Source organism: Ptychodera flava, chromosome 15 (assembly GCF_041260155.1).
Source record: "Ptychodera flava strain L36383 chromosome 15, AS_Pfla_20210202, whole genome shotgun sequence".
NCBI classification, from domain to species: domain Eukaryota; kingdom Metazoa; phylum Hemichordata; class Enteropneusta; family Ptychoderidae; genus Ptychodera; species Ptychodera flava.
This window is the reverse complement of record NC_091942.1, coordinates 30,817,907-30,840,936: the sequence shown is the minus strand read 5'-3', so window position 1 is coordinate 30,840,936 and position 23,030 is coordinate 30,817,907. Positions and strand designations below refer to the sequence as shown.

Below are 23,030 nucleotides of genomic sequence, written 5' to 3'. Positions count from 1 at the left end.
CATTCTAGTCATATCTCTAACTTTTGGTAGGTTTTATGAATTCATTTCTATAATCCCACGTGAATCCTTTTCTAAATTTATTTTTTGCAATATCATCATTTTGATGTCAAAATGAAATATTTCGGCACACATGTATGTGTCATAGATGTAGCATCAACTGAGAGTGTACGGTTAGATCTATGTCACATCCTGGGAGGATCTTGCCACGTGAATCACATGAGAAATTAGCTTCGTTCATTCCTGTAATATCCGTAACTATATAGCCAATGCAAAATATAGTTTATATATTGTTGATATAAGGTCATATCTGTTTCATTGAAATTTTGATCCTACACATTTCCTATACCTTGGAGCGTTTCAATAAAATTTGGGAAGACAATAATGTGGTTAAGGATACTGACATATAGTGGTGTCTGCACAGAACCACCCAGGGTGTTCCTTCCGTGCACTGGTTTGAGATAATAAAAAAAACTTGGAAGAGTAGCGGAACATCAAGAGGGCCAAAAGCTTGGGGCATATATAATTTTAATATTCAGCTAATCCGTAGTCCGAGCACTTTGTACCCATACTGTGTATTATCAAATGCCGCTAGTATTTTTATTCTAGCAGGATATGATATCATCATGCCCCGTGTCTTGAACTACAAACATTAAGTTTTGTAAATGTGGCCCCTGGAATGATTGATTGTGACCTGGGACAGCCTGTGCTACTCACACTCATAGATACAGAACATGTTGTATTTGACAGTGTCCTTAAATATCTCGGAGAGTGCGTCAATATATTTTTTTTCCTCCAGGTGCAGCTGTTGAGTGCCAGCCACTTCATCCTTGTACTGTTAGATGGGTCAGGTTGGGTTTTTTAGACCTTGGCTAAACTTTTGGTGAATTCATAAAAATAAGGATTTTTTGTAGCAAATTCCCCCCAAAATGCACCAAATTTTTATTCAAGCACTTTAGACAGCGATGTATAAATGTAGTGAAAATCTATAGTAGAAAGATCGCGTAGAACTTTGACAACAACAGAAATTCTGACATGGCAAACAAGTTCACTCAGAATGGATAATAAATCATGAGACATGGATCAATAAAAACCAAAAAGAGTGAATGTCTTTTTTTTTTGGTTGGAAGTGTTTTAAAAACATGACTTACTAAAATTAAATATTTTGAAATGTGTGCGAAATAATCCTCATGCTATGATTGCCCTAGAAATGGAGAGCTGAATCAATAAAAGCATGACTGAAAATCTTTTGTGTGGAGTCATGCCTACATATTTTTCTAGGTCTCTGCAACAAAAGATCCCATATGTACAAATACAAATTGCATGAAAGCTGTCCTCAGTAAAAATTTTGATGGCAGGAACAGACCTGTTCAAATTTTTGTCCTAAAATGCTCTAAAGTAGAGAAGGAGATAAGATTAATATCGGTTGTACCGCACTTTGTACCCGCATGCGTGATTCCTGTTCGTTAAAACAACATAATATTGAGTTGTCCAAATATTTGATGCATTGGAAATGTTCTTTAATAGGTTATTTGCGATATAGAGGTATAACTTCAGAGCTTTTAGCCGAACCCTTGTCTGACATTTGTCAAGCTGGAAACATTACAGGCTTGAGAATGTGCATTCAGTTTTGTCTGTGAATTAAAAAGTCAATGAAAATTTGATGATGCTAGATTCTAGTGCTGTGTTAAGTGCGTTTGGAAAGTTTCCATTCAACCTGATTACCACTGACCAAAGTTTGGACTCGCCCAAATTCCCGTGTAAAATTAGCCATTGGAAATCAGTGGCTGATAGAGTTCTGATTAACTGGCTTGATCCAGCACTTTCGCTTGCATTTATGAAAGCCTGTCAATTTGTTCGTCCCTGTAACTCTTATCTGTATGAAAGTCATGGTGAAGGCCATACAACAAACCAGATACAGATGTTCAGAATTCTTCGTTTATCTAATCACGTCAAAAAAAAGATTCCCTTTGACACAATTCCCAGAGTGCTTCAATAGACCCATTCCCATAGACGAGGGCAAATATTCAACCTTGCATTTCAAGGCTTACAAATTGCAGGTGTTTCTGCTCCGGAGTTGTTTTCTTGCTACTAAGAAGCAAAAAAATATTCCCTCCAGTGGGCTTTGCCGCGTGTGATGATGCCCATGCCAGCGATTACTCGCTCAGCATAGCGGAAAATTGTGACGAAGTTTAGCAGTCACCTTGAGTTTTATCCATTTGCCGGGGCAGGAGTTCAGTCAAACAGATCTTTTTTTATGACCATGCTTGATGTATTTATGTCATTGGCCTGAGCCTTGTGTTTAGTCTGTCTCTAGAGGGTATATATGACAAATGTGCTTCTCCCCTTCATCTGTGTTTTATGTTCTCTGCCAGTCATACATAATTGCAACAAAATACAGAGTACCAGTTTTTTCATCAACTCTTTCTATCTGTCCATCTGTCCTTTTCCCTGAGAACAATATACCTGCTACAAAATAAAACAGCTTACTTGATATCTCAATGACAATATCCCCACACCCAATGTCCCAGTCTCACTGTAAATTTTTCAACTTAGACTTTAGAAAGGTCCTGGATGAGAAGGGAAAAAATTATCAGTTAAAAGACAAACTGACCTGGTCCGGTTTCTGAGTGTGTACATGTGTGAGTACACGTAAGCAATGAGAGTATGATTAGAATAGCAGTGGGAAATTTTATTGCACTGTACAAGATATGGAGTATTGGAACTTTCTCACAGATGGAATATCTTTTGGGAGGACCCATAAAGATATAGATGATGAATTTCCCTCATAGTTCACAACCAAAAAGGTGTTTTCAGTGTCAATGAAATATCTTGTAGTAGAATTTGAGACAAAGGATATATTTTCTGTATCTGTCCTTAAACATGCAAGCAACATATTTGTTGTTGTACTGGTTTGTTCCCCAAATTTGTATTTTGACAAATGGGCTGAAACACCAGTAATTTTGTAGTGGGAGTGATATAAAACATATTTGAGAAACACAAACAACCAAATATTCAGTGCTTTTTAAACCAATACTCATATTTTACTTCTTTTGAATTTTATGTTTCGTCCTTTATGATGTCAGTTTCAACCTTTTTGTATCAACTGTTCAAAAATTAGATGAAATATATAAAAATTACAGTGAAAACTACGCCTTGATCTTTGAATAGCAAATTTGAAGGTTGTTGTTATGTTGGAGATGGATAAAAATTGGCAACAGACAAGAATGTTGTTAGGATCAAGTTTGGGTTATGCATACAAAAAAAGAGGATGTACTAAGTACATCGTAGTGGTTTATGAGAACAAGTGCTGTAACCAACTCAGCGTCTTACAACACCTGAATCAAACCGCAAGTACATGTAGTGTCCTACATCTTCAAAGTCAACATGAGAACCGTGCCTGCGTTCGGATACGCTATAGGGAAGGTATTTATATTCACAGCATGTCATGTGATTGACAGTCAGCCAATCAAGCAATACTAGTCCAGTTGTGTAACAAGATCTGGGGTAAAAGTGGTTCTTTCTGATACAGAATTTAGGTCAGAAAGAAATTATGGCTTTGTCTCTTTATTTCAGAAAATTTTTTAGACAAAGGTGATACGATATTGACCGCTATTCTTTATGGTCTAATGTACACATCACAGCAGGCTCTACAGTGTTAAAAGATTATTTACTGGCTTTAGGTCAAATGTATAATATTCCACTAGGGGGCCTGGAAACGAGTTTCAAAATGGAAGTGTCAAGCTTGGTGTCCAATTTCAAAGATGAATATTTTGTTTCTTAATTGCCTTTGAAGGGAAACAGTAGTCAGACATTTTTTTTTTAGGATTTCTACTTTTGTAATGTTGTGATGTTCCCAATTTGATTTTTAATTTACCAGGAGTAGTCTTAATTGGACAATGTCTGTGATATATTGCATAATGTGTAATATGTTTTTGTTGGCAAATGAATTCTATTATGGACTAAAACTTATTGCCAACAATAACACTGGATAATATACTCACATTAACCCTTTGTGTGCTGTAAATTTTTCCGCCAAATTTTGAATGCAAACAATATAAAATTTTCATACTTTTTTGTGATTTTTTGACAGTTTTTGACCAAATGGATATCACTGTACAGTGACTACTGTTTTCAATCAAAATTTTGGAAAATACCTGAGAAAAATTGTCTGGCTTTTTATACATTTATAAATGCAGCAAAAATTGACTTTGGCGTTCAAAGGGTTAAAACTGCCCGGACAAGTTGGATTTTGAGCATGTGTTATGACTTTGAGAGTAGAACAAGAAAATGTTTTATGCAATACTTGTAAATTTAGCTTTAAACATGTATGTGATTCCAAGCTTAGCTGGACACAACTTTGAAATGGACTAGGTAATTAAGCACCAGACTGTAGTGTATATGAACTCACAGTCGAACTTTTTAAGTTAATAAGGAATGACAACAGCTGTGACTGTGAATGTGGCTGCTGGTACAAGTATCATTATTGTGGAGTCTGCAGATTTGTCTCGGAGAATTCAGCTGTGTATGCAGTGCTATGTTTAGCCAGGTGCAATTGTAGCGAAACATGCCACAAAAACAGATAGCCCGAAGATAAGCACTCGCTAAACATGGCAATTTCTGTTGCTGCCGGAAATAGCTGTGCTGCTGTAGCATTGCTGTCTAACAGAAGACTGTTTCGAGATGGAAATTAGAGGAAAAGAACACTCAATATTTGAAAAAAATACTGTCGTAAGTAATTTTCGGTCATATTCACTAAAATATTTATAATGGCCCACAGGCAAGGTTTATTGCAACAGTTGTGTTTGTTTATCCACTTAAATCCTCCCTTTGTATGGTATACCGAGTATGTCACAGAATTGTCTGTGGCAACTGTTACTCAATGAAGGTAGACCAGACAGTACATCGGTTGAGTTGCGTATGTGTGTAATTGTCCAAACATCAATTGCCACCATACGGTGTGTTTATGAATTTATTAACACAATGTGAGTCAGAAAATCTTGCTTCATGGAAAAAAATATAATAATGGAAAGTAACACTCTATTACAGATTGTTGGTATTGTTGGCGTCAGGTTGTATCCGCTGGCATCTGTAATTATGAAAGAATATTACATCATTTATGCATAACTCTAGGTTTCTGAATACTCAATCTGAAATAGGCTTAATGACTGGTTAATATTTTATTCATCCATAATATTTTTAGTTCAAAAATTATGATAGTGATATTTTAAACTGAAATGAATTGTATGATTTGATGGCATGTCAGTGAGAGTGAAATTTGTCATAATGTTCAGTGCTCACAGATGAGGTATTCATTCCTGCCCATCTGAATTGAGTAATGCTGATGGCTTTTTCTCCTTGTCTGTGCTTGAGAGCACTGCAATTTGTCAAAAGTGAGCGTCATAGCTTCCACCTGGAGTCATGTATGATTTATGAAACTAGTTTGGATCTTGTGCAGTCTTCTGTATTGTACATTAACCCTTTCACCACCATGGTTTGTCCCAAATCCATTGTTTTCTATGGTAAAGTTGGACCTGTATACAGGGAACTGGGGGTGAAAGGGACCCAATGTTAACACTGGCCATGTGACTGTTTAATGTTATAAATGATTATACGCCCACACAAACAGGATGCATGAACCCCAATGTTTGCATTTTTGTTTTCCTTGCCCGTCATACTCTGTTACCATGACAGCTAAGGATGTGAACCCAGTCACTGAAACACCATCTTGGGTGTATTCTTCATCTCTTAATAAATGTAGTCCCTTGTTTCCATGGTGCCACGGAATGATGTAAAAGTGATGAGCTGTTGTGGCAAAACTTGAAATGTGAAGTGTCTGTGTCTTGACTGGCTTTCATGACATGAGTGTACCTGTATAATTTCAATAGTTCCTTCATATACAGATGGTGCGTTAATGTGAACTCCTGCCCACAGCAAAGCTTGTAGTTTACTTTTCTTCATTCTCTGTTTCTGTTCTATAAAAGTGTCATCAGTCTAGTTTTAGCTTTTACGAAATGTCTATGTTAATACTTAGAGGTTCAGCATTGTCCATAACCCTATTCAAATGTGTAAACAAAACATTGCTTTAGTTACTGTTAAAAAGGTAACAGCCTGCCCACGCTATGGTGGCATCCTGCTCAATCTGTTACAGATGTTGCTTACCGATGACCTATGGAAAAAGGGGTATTGATCCATTTTCTTTTATTTTGGTGGTTAGCTTTCATTAATAGTACTTCCAGTTAGTTGATCTCGCTTGAAAGTTTTTTTTTGCAAATGCAGTTTTTTTCTCAAAATAACAAGTGGTTACCGATTCACAGGAGGGCGTTTTAATCCTGTTATCAATCAATGTCTGAATGTTGCTGTCTAAATACAGGGTAGTCTGTATTTAAAATTTCACTTTGTGTCAGGCGTATTGACACACATGCAGACATCCTTTCTGTAGCATGTCAGCAAAGTTATCAAATTTTGTAAAATATCAGTGCGTTGATGTAAAGCTTTCTACAGCTGGGAGAATAAATTGGTGCATGATAAATGCCCCATGTTTATTCATAAGCTTTGTAACATCACAAGCACTTAAACTAATACATTTAAAATATTTTTAATTGTTTACCATTGATTGAGCAGACGGTGAAATCCATGTGGTCTTCTCAAACATATGACTTGAGTTTCTGTTCATGTCGAGCAACGAAAGGTCTGTTACAAATCATTCCACGTAGCAAATGTTTCCAAGTTGTTGACTTAATGAATATTTGTTCTGAGGTCTTAGCTTTTTGTCTCTGGCAGTAATGGTTGATAGTACCAGACATTTTGTGGGTTGTATTTTAACATATTCCCCCCAATTCCCTGTAAGCAGATCGACAATTACAATTAACAACATTGAGTTTGGGCCAAACCATGGTGGTGAAAGGGTTATGATCTCTGGATACAAATGTTAAAATCTAGAGACTGAATATTTGTACTGAAATTTTGTGGTTGTTAAGTGTACTACACAATTCAATAAAAGTTCATGTTATATTGTTTTAGTGGTTTGTCTAGTGGCAGCAGTTGTGTGAGCTCATGACCTTGCCGCACAGTGCTGGTGGCAAAGTTTCAAGCAGCTGGCTTGATCTTAAAGATCACGGTGTAAGCTCAGGTGAAAACTAATGAAAATAGATTGACAAACAAGCTGACAAGCTAAATTTAATGAACACTGCTGAAATGTGTCATCTACGTGCCTGAGTTGGCAGTGTGCAAATCACTGCCGATGTATTCTAAGTGATAATTTGCATGTAGATGTCAAATAGTTATGATGAATGCTGGGAATTATTAACAGGGTAAAGTGTCACCGCATGTCTTTTTTCCATGACAGCATTCAACCTGCTAACTAGCAGTGTTTTGAACCATTCAAGCTTATTCATTTTCCCCCAAAGAATGTCTGTCATGAGACTGCTGTAACAGAGCCTGGATATCAGAAGAATATTGCAATCACTGTAATGTGTTTGTTGCTATGTTTGGCTAGCTGTTATTTCTGTGATTTTAAACAGTGTGGAGTTTCGTCTATTGCTTTTTTACTGGTACAGCCATTTCATTTTCTATCGACAATTTATTTGTCCTCAAAAAGCAATTAGGCAGTATTTGTGGGATTAAGATGAAAAGTTGATTTACAATTTGTGTGCCAAGTCTTTTACAAACACATTTAAATACACTGGTACCAATGGAGGGGGCATATTTAAAATGTAGATTAATGGAATGTAAACCAAGCATTCTGGGAAACAAACATGGTGTGACAACAAACCATGTCACAGTGAAGCACATTTATAAAAACTGTTTATTACCTGTATGTGTTCTTTTCATTGAACATATTGATGAACAGGCCAAGACACTGCATCATTTGAGATCTGCAAATCATCTCAGGAACTAAAAATGATCTACTGACAAAAAAACCTATGAAATGTTGGACAGACTGTTTCCATATTGCTGTATTGTGCAACTTTCAGACATATTCAACATTTTTCCTAAGTATTACGTGCATGTCAATTTACAATACAATCAAAAGTATAGAGATTTATTAATAGAAGGTTTAATGAGTTGGAACGGAATTATGAAAACAGAAATGAACAGACCTTGTTGCCGTTGTATCAGTAACTCCTATTGATTATTGATCTGTTTTTGTTTTACCATAAGCTTGAAGCAATTTTTGGTAGATATTTCGCCTGTGAAAATTCACTCAGCCGAGCTGTTTTAGTTTTGAAAGGTAGAAATCAAAACATCAGTCATTTCATTCTCTTGGCACTGTTTGAATAAAAAAAACATGATGACGCAAGGTTCCATTTCTCATGAGGAGAGTCGCTTTGAAATTCAGTCAATAGTCCAACCTTTCATATTTTCAGTATGTATAGATGGTGTAGTGTCCTCCTTGAAATTCTGGCAGAAAACAGCAACACAGGTAGTCAGACCAAACCATGACGGCATTGAGTTATTATGGGCATAAAGCAAACTTTTTTTTTCTGGTTTTTTTTGTCCTACATGTGACGTTAGAGCATTCTCTATATTGTCATTGGAAATCTAAAGAGGTAGAGCGTTTTTGTGTAGCATAGATTATGGTTCAAAATATGTGTGCGTGCATATGGAGTCTGGTTTACTGGAGTATTGGTACAAGTATTTAAAAATTTTGATTGAGATGTTGTTCTTTGAAATGTCGAAATCACAAATAAATCACAGCATAGAATTTGTCGGTCTTTGACCATTGTGTTAGCAGCTTGCTGATTTTGCCAGCTGCAAACCAAATCCACTGTAGGGAGCAGTTCAGTGAGCGTGCTTCCATTCAGAACGTGGCTTCTAAATCAGCACCTACTTAGAGAAATGTGAGAGAAGATATCAAGAGAAATCTCTGGATGAAATGATTGAGTTGTTTTTTGAGAGCGCCAGTTCTCTCTCCTTGCAAGTGTTGGTAATTGTCTCCAAGCACCAGAGCTGCTGTTTATCAATGTCCACAATCAATATGTAGTGAGAGCGGGAATGCGGGACTGGTGATGGCTGTACTTTATGACTACAATATTATTGCGAGTGCAAATTACTTTTCTGTTGGCCTGTAGTTTGACAGCTGAAATGATCAATCGCCCAGCGTCAGCATCAAAGAATTGAAAAGGTACTCTACTGTTTAATTGACAGCTTAACGACTGATAGATGCCACTGGATGATCCAAATTGAATTGTCTTTTTTTCTGAGCAGAGTCATTATCATTGTTATTGCAGGCATCATGGCTGAATGTGTGGCGCCTATGGGAAATTGTGAGATTTCAGATTTGCTGTTATAGTAAATGTTTGTTTCTGAAGGAGAAAAACAAGTGTGGATTCTATGTTGAGAGAAGAAATTAAACGTAAGATAACAGTTTGTTGGATCTTGTTAGTTTATATGCTGTCATCTGTCATTGAGATCTACCCTCCCCTTTCGTCTCGTCAAAATAATTGAAATGTCTGAAGCAGATAAAATCTGCTGTGCTCTGAGCAGTGGCTTTTGCATTGAGAACCTGGCCTTGTGACTGTTACAATTACTGCACAGGGCGAGTCTAACATTACTTAATGTGTCATCTGGAACATAAATTCTGGTTTATCTAAATGTACTGGACTGATGGAAGTGTGGTGTCAGTCTAGATGGTAGTCATTTTCACTGATGTAGTCTGTTTGCCAATCATTGATGGGTTTTTTGCTTCCAGCCATTTCTCATGGTTGCGTCTGCATCTGCGCCATTTGCTTTTGTGTTCCAGACCATTTGACATTGCTTACATGGACAGATCACACAGGCACGGAGTTGTCGGAATTAGAGTTTGAAAAAAAAACCCCACTGCAATGCAGCCTGATCAATCTAGTGCGCCAAAGTTAACAATCTAGTTGATTAAATGTACATGCATTTTCAAACAAAATGGCAGCTAGATGCGATTGAAATTGAAAACAGTATGGATAATCGGCCGCGTGCCATGATGGAGAATAGAATCTGTATTATTATTGCCTTTCTTTAATGCAGCGTGTTCACAAGAAGAATAGCCCTACTTCAGCTGTGCTGGTGGACAGGAGTGCCGTGTTTGTCTGTCACTCCATTGCTGTCACCACAGCTGTCGATGATAATTCTCAATGGAGAGGCTGCAATGGAGCAGTCTTGCTTTGACAGTGCAACAAAACTTGTTTTCTTGGCAAAGCATGTGAACTCAGAAGTGTCAATTGATTTACTGGCGGAGTCGCCAGTGTAACAGCAACGTAACCTCTGCAAGTAAACCACGCCATAAACAATCATTGATGTGTTCAGTCACTTTTCATTGCTTTTCCAAGTTGTCACAGATATCATGACAGCTTTGATGTGAGTGTGTGTGCCTCTTATGAGTTGGTTTAATGTCTGATGCACTGCCAGTCTAGAAGCCCACACTGCATATCATGTGTTCTCAAATCCAGTGATGTTAATCCCAGAATGCATCTGTGATGAGTTTGTGCCTCTGAGGATGCTGAAATGTACATTCTACTCCAGCGCATGTTTGGCTATCTAAAACCAAGCAATCATCATTTCAAGTACGTTTGTTTCAGCAGCTCTCAATGATAGACTCTGCTAAAGCAATCTGATTTAGTTGACATCTGTCTCTCTCGTGCTGCTAGAATTGAGAGTACCGGTACTGCATCGAAGTAGTCTTTGCCACAAGCTGTCTGAACACATCTCATGGAAGGAGTACCACTACTCGGTGATATTCTTGTATATATTCTTGTAGCTAAGGCCATGCATCATTTACCAAGTTGATGGTGAACCTTTTTTCCTCCGGTTGCTATGGATACAAAAAGGGTCAAGTCTTCTCTCTTTTGCTGTGCATTGTCATCTTCATCGGTGTTTGACAAAACAGTATTTATCTTCTCATTTCTTCACGGACCGTTGTGTTGCTTAGAGCGGTAGACATAGAAACATAAAGAAAAAAATTCCCACACTGAAATTGCTGTGTGGTGGTGAGAACTTCTTTGTGAGACAAAATCATTTTGTTACTCATTCTGGGAAACAAAATTTGCCAAATGTCATAGCAGCCGAGCGTGAAGTTGTAAATTTCAATATTGTGCAGGCATGTACAAATGTTTAATTTTTATGAGAAATCTTCAAATTGAGCCAAAGTGTTGTCGACAAATGTTTGTTGAACAGTTAGTGTTGCATATACTGTGTGTCAAGTATTTGTTTGTTTTCTTTTCAATATACCGGTATGTTGCAGATGTTTCTAGCCATCTAAATAAGACAAAGTATGGATTGGTTTAATCAGCGTACCAATCCAGATTTTTATTTCAAACTGGTATATTCCAGAATGTAGGAGGTATGAGCAACAGTGATTTCACATTACTACATGTATCTCCTCTGGAGATTTTACCAAGTGAGTTATGCACGTATCAGATTCTGGCAGTACAAGGCTGCCACAAAGGCAGTAAAATGTTGATGTTAGCCGTTAAACAGAATGCCATGGCCATTTTAAATAATTTGAACTTTCCTTGGACGGACATGAAGTGTTTTATGGCTTTCTTAATCAATGAAAGGTATTTTCCCTCGAACAGTGCATTGCAGATTGAGCAATATTTTCGTGGTGTGCAAAGTGCAATTGACTCCCAGTTTGTGATAAGAACAACTCATTGAAAATTGTTTATCCAGCGTCAGTTGAAAGATATCTGATAAAGAAGTGACGGCAGTGTGTGTTAGAATTGGGCTGTGTGTGTTAGACTTAGCTGCAACTAATATCCCATTTAAATTTCACTGAAGTTTGAGTGTATTTGTACATAAAATACAACTACAGGTTTCATCAATTTCACTCAAGATAATAAATTTCTCATTATTATACGAAACAAACGAAGAATTGATACTAAAAGTATTTTCAATAAAATCAAGGCAAGCATGATTCTAGTTGAAGCCATTTCAGAGGAAACCAAGTGAATTAATTCTCTGACTTTTATGACAAAAATAAACAGTTTGACTTCAAATATTGCCCAGTAACAGCTGCGCCCTACCCACAAACCATGGTTTGTGGACATGTCTGTCAGCCATTAAGGGATATGCCATTTGTGCATTATGTCTTCAGAAGGTTACGTCTTCTTGTGCTTGGACTTTTGCCAAGAAGAGTGAAAAAATAATAAAAAATAAAGTTTGTGCTAGTGGGTCAAAGTGCGGATTTGATTGCTATTGATCACAACAATTAGTCTCTGATTGTTCAGTAAAATCATAACATACAACATTGACATTGATCATCACACAAGGGATTATTAAAAACTATTGACAGCATTTTTGAGCAATCATGGGACTGGGGACGTTAGTCTGACTTGAATTTAAGTAAAGGTTGTGACATTGGAAGATGGTCTGTATATACTTACAATGATTTGTTTGTCTGAACAGGCAAGCAGGGATAGAGTTGGTTCCGTTCAGATCTTGGCAAACTCTTCCATGGTGAATTGATACTGTTTTTCCAAGGACAGTACATCCGATCCCAAGAACTTGCACCCAATACTGGGTCACTGCTACCCCAGCTTCAAATATGCAGGAGACAAACAAAACACACTGGTAAATCACAGCGACATAACACATTGTAAATCAGAGCACCAGGTGCATTCAAAGGTCACTCCCAGGCAAATCATTGACCTCAAGGTCAAAGGAACATCCAGAGTTCATATACATATGTGTGCACAACTTTTGGATTAACAGCTGGTGTCAACAAATGTTCAATTACGTCACAAATGAACACACAAATGTTGTATGTCACCTTAGGAAAAAAAACAAGGATATCAAAATTTTGTTTTTTAATTACACGTTTTGTTAAGGATTATCCTTTCATATTCCATTATTTTATCCCTGATATAAAATTTGTGCCAACTGACATAATAGTACTGCAATTTGAATTAAATGAGAATGGAGTCTGTTTCCCCCTTGTTATTTGTCAGTCCTTTTTGACTTTCCATTGAAAGTTAATCATAGAAATGCATTTCCTTGGTTAATTTTTTCTAAGGTTACTGTTTACAAGTTCAGTATTTTGCTGTCAAGATACAGAGTCAAATAATAAATGCTTATGGAAATAGGATAATAGTGTATTAATTGAATATTACGACAGGACCATACACAGTTGAAACCACACTTGGTTATGGCACTCACCAGAATTATCAACTCTGAAAACAAGACGTGTTTAATATTGTTATGTTAAAATACATTCAAAATCTTTGTCACAGCACAAATAGCTAACAAGCATAACTTCTCTGAAAGAAGGCCACTGGACATTATAACCACAATAGAGTGTTCAGACTGCATCTTAAAGTGGAAAAAGTGGTTGTTGCAAAAGAAGCTTTAAGGGTGTGAAAAGGAAATTGCCAAAAACATTTGTAGGAAAAATAATGTTAGTGCATCGTAAATCTCCTAAAGGTGATATAAATTAAACAAACCTTTAGGTCAAAGTAAAATGGTAGAGTTTATTTTATATGCTAGAAATTGCTTTCTCCTGTTGAGCATGTCAAAGTGAATGTCTTATATGAGCTTTTGGACCTCAGGTATCAATAGAAAATAATAATGTGTGTTGTGTTAACATAAAAATAACCAAATATCTCCTTTCTCCAAAGACACAATTATAATAATTTCATTTATCTGGATTTATGTAATCAGGACTGAATTCAATAAAAATAACAGGATTTGCTGAGCCAATAATGGGTAGGTAGGCTTGTGTTTGGCTAATGTCTACGGTGCAGTCGCTTGACGTCATTCCCAGCTCCATCACAAACAACATTGAGAGCAGCCTTCCTTAATTCATGAATATGTGTCTATTTTTTGCCATCACTTTAAAAGGTTGACATTTCCAGAGCTTTCCGTGGCAAATAAACTGCGATTGAAGTTACTCAAGGTGGTGCAAGAAACACAGTCACATATCCACAAGCGGGGGGAGGGGGGGGGAAAGGAGAGGTATATAACATTAATGCTCTGTCGGCTTTTGAAATGCTGTGTCAATAGAAATGAGTTACAGTGTACAAATACGTCTGAGGCAACCTTCGGCTTTTTATGAAGCATTGGTTGGGTCTTAAAAAGGAGAACACAAAAGACACTGTGGTGAAATCGTGCTTTCAATCTATTGATGTATAATTTTGGACGTGTTTTTAGTGAAGGCTGGTTTCAATAGTGGACAAGTCATCTCACACAATCTCCTTTGGCAAAACCTTGGGGAGTTGACGACATCAAAGAGGAAAAAAAAGAAGGTAAAAGCACACTATGCTAAACTGTAAGGCTGTTTCAGAGAAAAATAAAATTACACAAAATGTTTTGATATTTTGCACTTTTGATCTATTGTTTTGAAGGTCCTGCAATGACGTGTGTATGACCGCGAGGCAACTGTGATTGCATTGCAGCTACTTGGTATTTTGATGTGAATAAAATTCATAAATGTTGAACCAAAGGTGAGACTCACCCCGTAAAAGAAAATGCAATATGGATACTTTGTTGTATACTATGTAATATCATTTTATATGTTGTTATTTTATCAGATGTTGTTGTGAATGTAATATCGCTTCAGTTGTAGTACCCACAGGTTACCTGTGCCTTTAACAGATATGACCTAGATCACGCAAATGACTATACTGTGTATGCCTACTGACGTCAATTCATTTCCTATGTCACGCTAATATCTGTTGTGCGTCTGGGCAGGACTAGCTGATTTTTATTCAAGGGGGCGTCTGGGCAGGACTGGCTGACTTTTATCGACGGGGGAGTTTCGCCCCACCTTGCATGTTGTTTTCATACCTTCTAGCCTCTCATCAATTTTCCTCCCAGTCATTAGCATCATTAAAAGAACAAAAAAGCAGAACAATTTATGTGTGTAGAGTGCTTGAAAATTGATGTCGGATTCTTCAGACATTAAAGGGAAATGTTTTTGTAGAGAGGATGACGCAGGGCCTTCATCTCATTACTGTTGGACCAGTGGTATATATCTAATTTGGCTTCATTAATATTAATGGAAAGTATCAGACAACCAAAGCCTTGATATGTTTTCCTATTCTTGAATAGTAAATTGACTTGTGATAACAATGTATCTGAGTTGTTTTTGTTGTGCTTGGGAATAGTATAGTGGACTTTGCATTGGATAAGAGAGAAATTTTGTCACCATGACTGAGGGACTTTGCTTTAAGTCGTAGAATTGCATTGGTTTCCATTTCAGTATCTGTTGTATGTTACATCATAATGTGACAAACATGATGATGCTATTGAGGGGTATGGTGATGATTGACATATACTGTATCCAAGTTGGTGAATGCCGTGAGAATAGCTACTGGTAGATTATGTCCAGGGAAAAGGTAATAAAAATCAATATCACCATGCCAGGTATTTATTATATTGGGATTTTCTTAGGAGGCAAGATGGCTGGTTGGAAAAGACCCTAATCAGGGTGTTAATATGTGTGAAATATTTGCATAAATGGCATACTAATTAATACTTCAGACATAATCTGCATACCCCTTCTTGGCATGGCTGTAAGTGTACAGTGAACAGGTCTATGGAAGATAGCTTGCATTGCCAATGGAAGGCAAATATTAAGCTACTGAGTATGCATGTGTGTGTGTGTACCTACCTTCATATTTCAAAACAAACACTACATCAGAGCCCACTGAAGAAGTGCACTTCTGGATGACACGACATTTTCCTGTGTACGTGTTCCTGCCAATCTGTGCAGATCTGCACATCTAGCATATTTCATTCAACCCCAGGATATTGTACGCAACATTCAGTTCATATTACATCTGCTATTGGGTGGCTCTTTCTTTCAAAATAAAAGGTCACATACAAGGTCTGATCTCATTGTAAAATAAGAAATATTCACCCACTCAATGTGACATTTCCCTTCATTGGCTTGCAAATATCGGGTTGTAGTAGAATGTGAAAAGGTTGAAAGTTCAAGTAATTATTTCATTATGATTAGGCGACATGTGACAGCTTTGAAAGTAACACAGAAAGGTCATTGTGAACTAGTTGCCGAGACTTGCTGTGTCAATTCTATGAGAATGCATTCTTGAAATTCATTCTCTTAAGCGGGTACGAAGCCCTCAATATTTTTTTTCAATTCAGCAATTTTACTTAGTAATTTGTCCCATTTCCATCGTCGCAATGAGGCAGCCAATCATGCGTGGTTAATGGTTCGCCATAATTAAAGGAGATTTCTTGCCATTTTGAGCTTCATTTGCTTCCAGGGATGACTTTGTATGACTCCTGTCTAGACGTGGACATTCAACTTTTTGTATGGTTTAGTTTTTACAAGAAATGATGGCGTGAACATGATTTCGCTTTTGGAAAAGACATATTGAGACTGATTGTCATGTAATTTTGCTGTTGAAAAGACACTTTTTTAAAGTCGGTTTTTATGAAAACACCCATTTAATCAATTTTTAATGGCAAATGCCTCCAGGTATTCACTAGTAATAATGTTTGTTTCATTCAGTTCAGAGACATTTTTGAATATTATATGAGTGTCTCATCATGATGTATATTTGAAAGGTTAACAAGTCTCCGCAGCAGCAGCCTCACCCAATTATGTGTGTAACGTTTGAGTAAACTTGCTCTACCGCACTTCCTGAAATGTGTTGTTATGCAATAAAGTTATAATTATTATTATCACAATCTTTGTAGACCCCTTTTTGCATTGTTTCATAAAGGTTCACTGGCCCTAAACTAAACTGAAGTAGCCAAGGCATTAATAAAAAACATAATAATTACTGACTCTGTTTCAGGTGATGTAAATGACATGGTTGTGGTGTTCTTGGGATGTTTGTTTAAACATTAGAATCTGTAAGTGAGAAGTAAAGTCACTGGTTTTCCTTTCATTATTGTTCAGTGAAATGCATTTGTTTAGTTCCCTTTCATTTACAGGTCAAAAAATGTGGTTGTATGTATATGCTTTTGTAAATAACTAAACAGCGCCCTCTTTAGGTCAAATATGAGCACTTTACGATAAATCCGGAAATGGTAGCTAAAATATCGCTTGTTGTAGATTTTCAATGTGTGTCGATGTCGCTCTGCCTTTACAGTTTTATCTCTAGAAGAAATTTTTGAGTCATTTGAAGCCCTGACTTTTCAAAATTTGGTAAGACATGTCAGTATTCTGAAACTATTGAGACACATTTGTTTTGTTGTTCAGTTCAAAGAATGATGTGAAAAGGGGGATCAACGTTGTTCCTGTGGAAACAGTCCATGGAAAGGATCCTGTAGAACAATAAATAGGTAGCATAGTGTAAAATAAAAGATTGTAATATATATATAAATGTCGGTGTGTGTAGCAAATTGTAAAGTACTGCAGAATACATCAGATTCTTTTTTTAAGTTTTTGCGACTTCTTCCGTGCTCTCAGTAATGAATGGAAATTATGAAAAGTAAAACACACAGTGTAATTTTAATGTTCATCACCATGGTGAGTGATCATTGTGAACACACTTTGTTGGCAAATTTTAATGCATTCATCTATTTTTGCTTTAAAAAAAATGACCTTTGTAACGTGCAAGATAATGAATAATCAATAGCTTGTAAAGTGCGTCAAGGTAAGCAGTCAAGGACATTTCAACCATCAAAGAACGAGAAATGACTTTCCACTTGATATTTGATTAGAGCGGTCTTGCTTTGAGGGTCAAAGTAGTCTGATGCCGACACAGATTCTTTTAGAATTTGTTGACAAATTGAAATGCTGAAGTACGTATATCTATGACCTTGGAAGGGAGCTATTAAATGCGAATGAAGTGACCTATTAAAGTGGAAGCTATGTACAGAAGTGTATCTGTATCAAAATTTAATAGACTTTTAATGTTGTCAACTAAAGGAGTCTTTAGGGTCCCTAATATTTATAAATTACTGTGTCAACTATTTTCTACATGTACAAATAACCACCGGGATAGATGAATATTTTGTATTTCAAATTTCATGAGACAAAATTGTTCCCACTAGTCAAGATTACAGAGAATAATCTGAATTACCAAGTTTTAAACAGATCTTCAGACCAGCTTTTGTTTATGAAATCTGATTCTAAACTCTATCATATACAATGAAAGTACAAAAATTCATTTCAAAAGATCCGTCATGTCATGATCAATGGTCGCAGTATGAATTGTGCTAATGAAATATTCATATATCTACTTCAGGTAAATTGGACTTTGCTTGTATGTCATCATACTTTGAGAACTACTCAAAGTATGATCACACACAAGCAAAGGCCATACAATGTCCTGTATCACAATAAAGGATTGTATAATGATATTGAAATGTAGGCCAAATGCTATGTGCTGATGTTAATGTGTGACAAAAGTCTAGCATTATATATGCATGCAGGAAAGGCAGGGTCACTGATTTCACATTAGGTAGTTTCCTTAATGCAAATGAGAATTGTATTACTGAGCAAATTGAACATTTCAAATATTGGAACTTTGATTGATCTGTAGTTGTATATAATGTTGAACTGGCACCTTGTCCTAATGACTTTCCTGTTGTGCATTTTGAATTGAAATGTATCTTTCAGCACCAATAGATGTAACTTTGGTTATTTTTGTAAATTTTCTTAGTTTTTTTCCATTGAATTACAAAATAATTAGATTTGACCGCACAATTCATTGCACACAATATGCAACATTGTTGTTGACGAATTAATTCTAGTCTGGATTGAGATTTATTTGTCAACAATAAAATTAAACACAGATGAGCTGTGTTGACAAGTTGCATGCAAGGCGTTGCACTATGACTTTCAGAGCAGAACAAGAAATTGTATTTTACAAACAGAATAAGACCAATTGCAAATACATGAAAAGTATGTGGTAAAGGAACCTTAATAATAGCTATAGCTGTTGTGTTAGTGTGTGTGTATGTGTGTACATTAACATGTGTGTATGCACACGTATGTATTTATATGCTGAGCAGGTGTGAGTAATATCCGATATCCTAAAAGTGACTGTTTTTGTGTTTGTAGAAGCTAGCTTGTTCTTTTGCAGTGTTTTTTCCTTAACTCCTCTGCACGTGGTTTGAACGAATCAGCATGCTGGTCATCATGCTGAACTGCATCACACTGGGAATGTATCAACCGTGCGACGACGAGGTCTGCGATTCCCAACGCTGCAAGATCCTGGAGGGCTTTGACCACTTCATCTTCGCCTTCTTCGCCACTGAGATGATCATCAAGATGCTGGCCATGGGCATCTTCGGAAAGAACTGCTATTTCTCAGATACTTGGAATAGATTAGATCTCTTCATAGTTGTTTCAGGGTGAGTACGCGTTACCTCGACCAGTTGAGTGTGTTTTGGTCATTTTTTTCTCTCAATCAGATCAGAATCTTGGTAATAATCTTGCCCAACGTACACACCCTCCAGTGTTTTAAATGTAATCAAATTCACATTAACTTTCTTCTAGTAAACTAACTTTCTAAACCAATCCTCACGTGCAAATTCATGGTGATTCTTGCAGCAGTACAAACTGTCGAACAGCCTAATCAGTCCCTTCATTTCCTAACACCATCTAAGAAGAGTTCAAGTTCATTTCCCCTAGTGGTGTATATGTTTACATACACTTGTAAATCTTGGTTGCAATTCATTTTCTGTCGTGTTTTTTCATATATATTCATAAAGCATGCATGCAGTGCATCACTTTGCCAAGACACTGACCCCTTTGGAAGTTTTAAAAGCCCACATAGTTGTCATAATTGTTAACGGTTAACTTAACTGTCAGATGTTAAACTGTCCCTTTAATATCTCTAACACCTGTCAACTTGTAAGCTGTCATATTTCTTTTTTTCTGTCCTTCATCATCAGTTAGCATTTTGTGGACGTATGTGTTGTGTGTGTTTTGATCTATTGTGATGAACAATAACAAGAGTTTTTGCTTTGTGATTTCACAACTCATGTGATAGTTGCCATACTTTCAAATCACACCATTCACTGTTATTGTCACTGTCGTCTTTTCAAAAATAAAAAGTTTCGTAAACCATGCATCTTCGCACTGGTCACTAAATGAGTGATCAAATATATCTTTTTGCATGGCACTAACTGCAGCCAGTGTGTCTGTAAAATTAAAACCAAAACAAAAATAATATAAGGTATATGTTTTTTTCAATGGTTTTGCAAGTCTGTGAGTCAAGTTCTTAGATGGTACATTTTTTGGAAACCATCATTTTATTGATGACATATGCAGTAATGCAGTTTTACTATCCTAACTGCAGATTGCACATACCCAGAAATGTAACTTTTTCCCGTCCATCAGTTAAAAGATGGACCAAGGACTTTGCATGAGCATGTGTGTTATGCAAAATTTGCGCATGCGCTGCACACCTCCCAACCCACATGAACAAGACACGCATATATAATGATCATCGCTCCCCCTCACCATACCTCCCTAAATATTCTCATGTATAAAACCATCATTACAGAGAGGTTTTCACCATTAACAATACCAGGCAAAAGGTGTTTTCGGTTCATGTTGTGTACTGACCTTGACCTTTACCGTGACCTCAGTATTCTAACCAGAGTGGGCTGAGTGCCCTTGGGCTGTGGGTACACAATTTGCATGTGAAACTTGCCACTTCTCTAATATGCTCTGTCCACTTCAGCTAACGTTCCACACCGCCTTTTTGTTCATCAATCCACCTTTGTTTTTCTTTCAATTTATTTTAACATCTTCATTTATTTATCAAACCATTTTTGTTTGTGTGCTTGTTTGTTTTGTTTTAATTGTAATCATTTGAAGATACAAGTTTCCATCGAGCAGTTTGCATTGTTTTGTATATTCTGTGAAAGCTCATTCATAAGGCAAACCAATGTACCAAAAAAAAAGTAAAATATTTTGGTTCACATTTTACGTTCAATTAAAACATGAGAAAAAAAATTTTTGTTGCTTTATTTTTCATGATGTTGTATCTCAAAATCAGAGTTTTCTCTGCATTGGTTTATAGTTTGACATATAACTAATCATTATTGTCGTTTTCTTTTTCTTTTCAATCTCAAAAGCGTTGCTGATTATCTTATCATGTAAGATGTCCCTCCTGGTCTCTCCCACATAATTTGCATAGATAGTGTGCTGCTTTATAGAGCCTGAGTCTTCATAACGGGTGAACTTGATATTGAGGTCCACACAGGTGTTATGTGTGCATTTCATTCATTTTGAAGAGTATGAGACACTGCATCCCCCCCCACCCCACACATGCTAATAGTTAAAGGAAGTTGTGGAAAATTTCTTTCTGTAAAGGTTGTGTTTTAATGACAAAAATACTTACCGTTCTTTGTTTGCCTGGTCGGTGCCTTTGCTGTGTATCTGTATTGTGAATATTGTTGGCAATTCGCACCTTACAAAATAAGCAACAAAAAATGTTGCTTCTCAAGATTTATTGTAAAATTGCACTGAAGTTAGAGTTAGTACAGAATGAATGTTGAAAATTCATTGAAAAGTAACCAAGCCTGTTTGGTAGCTTTGTTAAGTTTGACAGACTGCTCATTTTGCCATTTCCAAAGATTTTTAGTTTGTTTGTTTCTGGTCGTGTCATGCAGTCTTTTCATACGTAAAAGTGGTTTCCATCAAATATTTTAAGTTCCTAGCCAACAAATTTTTGACAATGCAAAAAAAATTATTGAAATATTGACTGTTTTGCAGTCACAACACAAAAATGAATACACATTAAATTTTCGGATGATCGTAATCTGTATGCAAAAAATTATGAATTGCATTCTGATTTATAAAGTCTTGATTGCTCCCCTTGAAAATTTAGTCTTTGATTATAGGATAATACAAAAAATAGAATGTAGATTGTATTACACAGGAAACAATGCAGCTACTGTACTTCTTTCAATTGTGTAACAGAACTCAAGAAAATTTACTTGGAAATTTTCCAACAAAGTATAATAACACTGTTTGATTCTGTTGGTGAGGTTGATTTGATCATATTTTCACTGTGATTGTGATTTTAGAACACTAATTTTCTAACTTGCCATTTCCATCTGTGATAGTTTTTAATAGAAAAAAACAAACATGGGAAATTTAGATTTGCTTGGTGTGAGTTTTATTCATACTGTAATATCACCCATTAATTTTTTTTTCTATAAGCACATAAATGTTGTTGTTTGTGGCATGGAGTAGGTAATTCTCCATATCAAAGCATGTGTGAACAGTTAAAAACGGCATCGCTTTGCATGTAGTTCAAGTGTGTGTGTGTGTGTGTGTGTGTGTGTGTGTGTGTCTGTGTATGTATGAGGGTGTGTGTCAGTGTGCACATGTGCAATTACCTCAGTCACACAGACGTCACTGGTAGTTCCTTCTGAACGTGGAGTTCAGTTCATGTAAAAATGACTGATGTATTTAAAAGGAATGATATTCTCATCTTCATATCTGTATAAAACACCATATCCTTTCCATGTACAGCCGTAGCTTTGCACTTCTGTGTGGGCCTCAATACACTGGATGCATGTCACTCTATGGACCGTTACTGCTAGGTGCCTTCCTTCAAATTTTTAATGAAGTCCATCTTAGCTTATCTTTTTCTCTTACATCTTTTTTTAAATTCACCAAGAAACTTAGTGCTTTTTAAGAAATTATAGACAGTCCCTTTCAAGTCATTGTAAATTTTAGCAGAATAAAATCAAAATCTGCCTGTTTCTTCTCAACTATTTCTTTGAAATCTATTAGTTAATATTAGATGCAGATGTAAACTGTATGTCAAATATTGTAAGGATGAAAAAGACTTTTCTTTTTGTTTGTTTTGTCAAGTTTACAAGCAGGCTGGTAGAAAACTAGAGTACAAGTGTAGACTCAGGAAAAAATTGTGAAATTTCTTTTTTTTTCACTGCAGTGTGATGAAGGGGAAATACATTCATTTTTTTGAACATGATTTCCCAAATCCGATGGACTTCATTGAACTTATGAAGAAGGCCCGTGTTATGTATATATTTGGTACTGGAACAAATATTGTGTATGTATCGGGACTGGGGCAGCTCATAAATTCAATGAAGTGCCATCGAGACTTTAACAAAACATTCTGTAGAAGATTTCCCAAGAGAGAGTGCAAAAACTTGAT

The 23,030-nt window shown here is 36.4% G+C and overlaps 1 protein-coding gene across 1 annotated transcript in view; it reads left to right on the top strand.

Moving 5' to 3' along the window:
• Positions 1-23,030, top strand: part of LOC139151857 (voltage-dependent T-type calcium channel subunit alpha-1G-like) — a 130,442-nt gene that overhangs the window by 39,930 nt on the left and 67,482 nt on the right. The window contains 1 exon segment of the mRNA XM_070724886.1: positions 18,994-19,239. Coding sequence (XP_070580987.1) covers positions 18,994-19,239 — 246 coding nt within the window.